Raw genomic sequence first — 1,852 nt, 5'->3', positions numbered from 1 at the left:
CACCTTGTAGACGTTGTACGGTATCTTACAACAGACATTCTTTCTCGATTCTGCTCCAGTGCCTTGATCCGATTTCATCCGGGTAACTTCCTTACTATTAAAATCAATTTTTCCTTGTCAGTGTGTAACCAAATGTTAAACACTGCAACATCCACTCACAACTTCGATTATCTCGGAAGTACAAATGGTGATGTGTTTGTCGTAATAATCCGATTTATACCGAATGCAGCGTGGACGGTCCGCGGTAGCCATTCCACTCATTTTGACAGCAAATATCCTGGTAGCTCTTACCGTAGTTAACATTGTAAAGGACGTATCCTTATGAAAATGATAGTTAAAGTTCGTAAGCTGTTGCTCGTAGACTTCTCCGTAATATTTCAGGTAATAATTATCCCATGAGAAAATGTTGGCAAAGTGGCTTTTATCTAAGAAGCGATAAATATTACAGGTAAAATATGATAGATTAATGACTGATGTATGGAGGGTACCTGTCCGGGCGGTTATGGCCCGAGGAAGCGAAATCTGGACCAAACCTCCTCAATTTAGGCGTCGCTTTCGCGGAAACGGTTAAGCTACAGTGAACTCTGAATTTAGCGTTCCCGGGACTCTCAATACACAAGAAAAACAAAGAAATGTCAGTCGTCCGTCTGATACCGTAGTCTTGGTAGAAATTTAATAAATAAATCAAAGACTGTTCACCGATAAGTCACATTGATGGATCATGTGGAGGTGGATTACTGAAGGTTGATCAGGTCAGTGAGGTGGTCAGTGTAGTCCAGGACACCGATGATGTTGTTGACGAGGTCGTCCTTCAGTGACTGCAGGCGGGTGTCAATATGCCTGTACTTTCTCTCCCTGGGTGGGGCTGTCCAGTCTGCTCCGATCCGTTGGATGGCGACTTGGACTGTTCTCGCTGAAACAGTTTGACGACCTCAAAAACGTTCGGATGGCTCTTCCTCACAAGCTTGTTTATCTTGTGGTTCCATCCCTCGACGTCGTTGTTGGTTTGATGTCCTGGATTGCCGAAGAGGTTCCAAACTTCTGGTCCAAACTGGCGACCTTCCACCCACGTTGTGGTAACGTAGTCCATGAACGCTCGGACTTTGGCACCTGCAGGACTCTCAGCGATGACATCAAGCCAGACGTCGTCGACCTTGTCCATGGGACCCAGAGGCAAGGCTTCAGCTCTCCTCACTGGTCGCCTCACCTCATCGTCATCCTTGTAGAATGTAGCAAGACCTTCCTTCTGCACACAGCGCCAAATACACTTCATCCTCGAAGTAGGGTGTTCGGAGATGCACCTCGCAAGCATTGTGGGATGTAAGTTCAAAGTCCAACTGGTATGTCGTTGGATCGAGGATGCCTCATCTCCGTTGATGGTTGGAGTCGGCGTTGTCGCCGTCTTTGCACGGTGGGTTAGCGTGGACTTGTTAATTGTTTGATCTTTGTTAGACATGTAAAGGACCTCGACGTATTCATTTATTGTAATTTTATAAAAAAATAACTCAGTTAGGCCTCAACTCAGCTTACTCAGGTAAAAAGAAACTTCATCGCAGTTCAGTGAGTGAGTTTAGTTTTACGTCGCATTCAGCAATATTCAAGGTCTGTAAATAATCGAGTCTGGACCAAACAATCTAGTGATCAACAGCATGAGCATCGATCTGCACAATTGGGAACCGATGACATGTGTCCACGATGTCAGCGAGCCTGACCACCCGATCCCGTTAGTCGCCTCTTACGAGAAGCATGGGTTACTGAAGACCAATTCTAACCCGGATCCTCACGGGTTCCTCGCAGCTAAGAGGCTCAGAGATCGAGTATTGGGGTCGCTAATCTGAAGTACGGTAATCCG

At 46.0% G+C, this 1,852-nt stretch overlaps 1 protein-coding gene across 1 annotated transcript; it reads right to left on the bottom strand.

The window, feature by feature from the left end:
* Window positions 1-811: 811 nt before the first annotated feature.
* Window positions 812-1,273, bottom strand: LOC124256830. The gene has a single exon (XM_046690797.1). It carries the CDS (start codon window positions 1,271-1,273, stop codon window positions 812-814), a length of 462 nt encoding a protein of 153 aa, XP_046546753.1.
* Between the last annotated feature and the right edge of the window lie 579 nt (window positions 1,274-1,852).

Source organism: Haliotis rubra, unplaced genomic scaffold (genome assembly GCF_003918875.1).
Source record: "Haliotis rubra isolate DU_JTF1 unplaced genomic scaffold, ASM391887v1 Scf64, whole genome shotgun sequence".
NCBI classification, from domain to species: Eukaryota; Metazoa; Mollusca; class Gastropoda; order Lepetellida; family Haliotidae; genus Haliotis; species Haliotis rubra.
The sequence above is the reverse complement of the archived record's forward strand: the minus strand, read 5'-3'. Positions and strand labels throughout refer to the sequence as shown.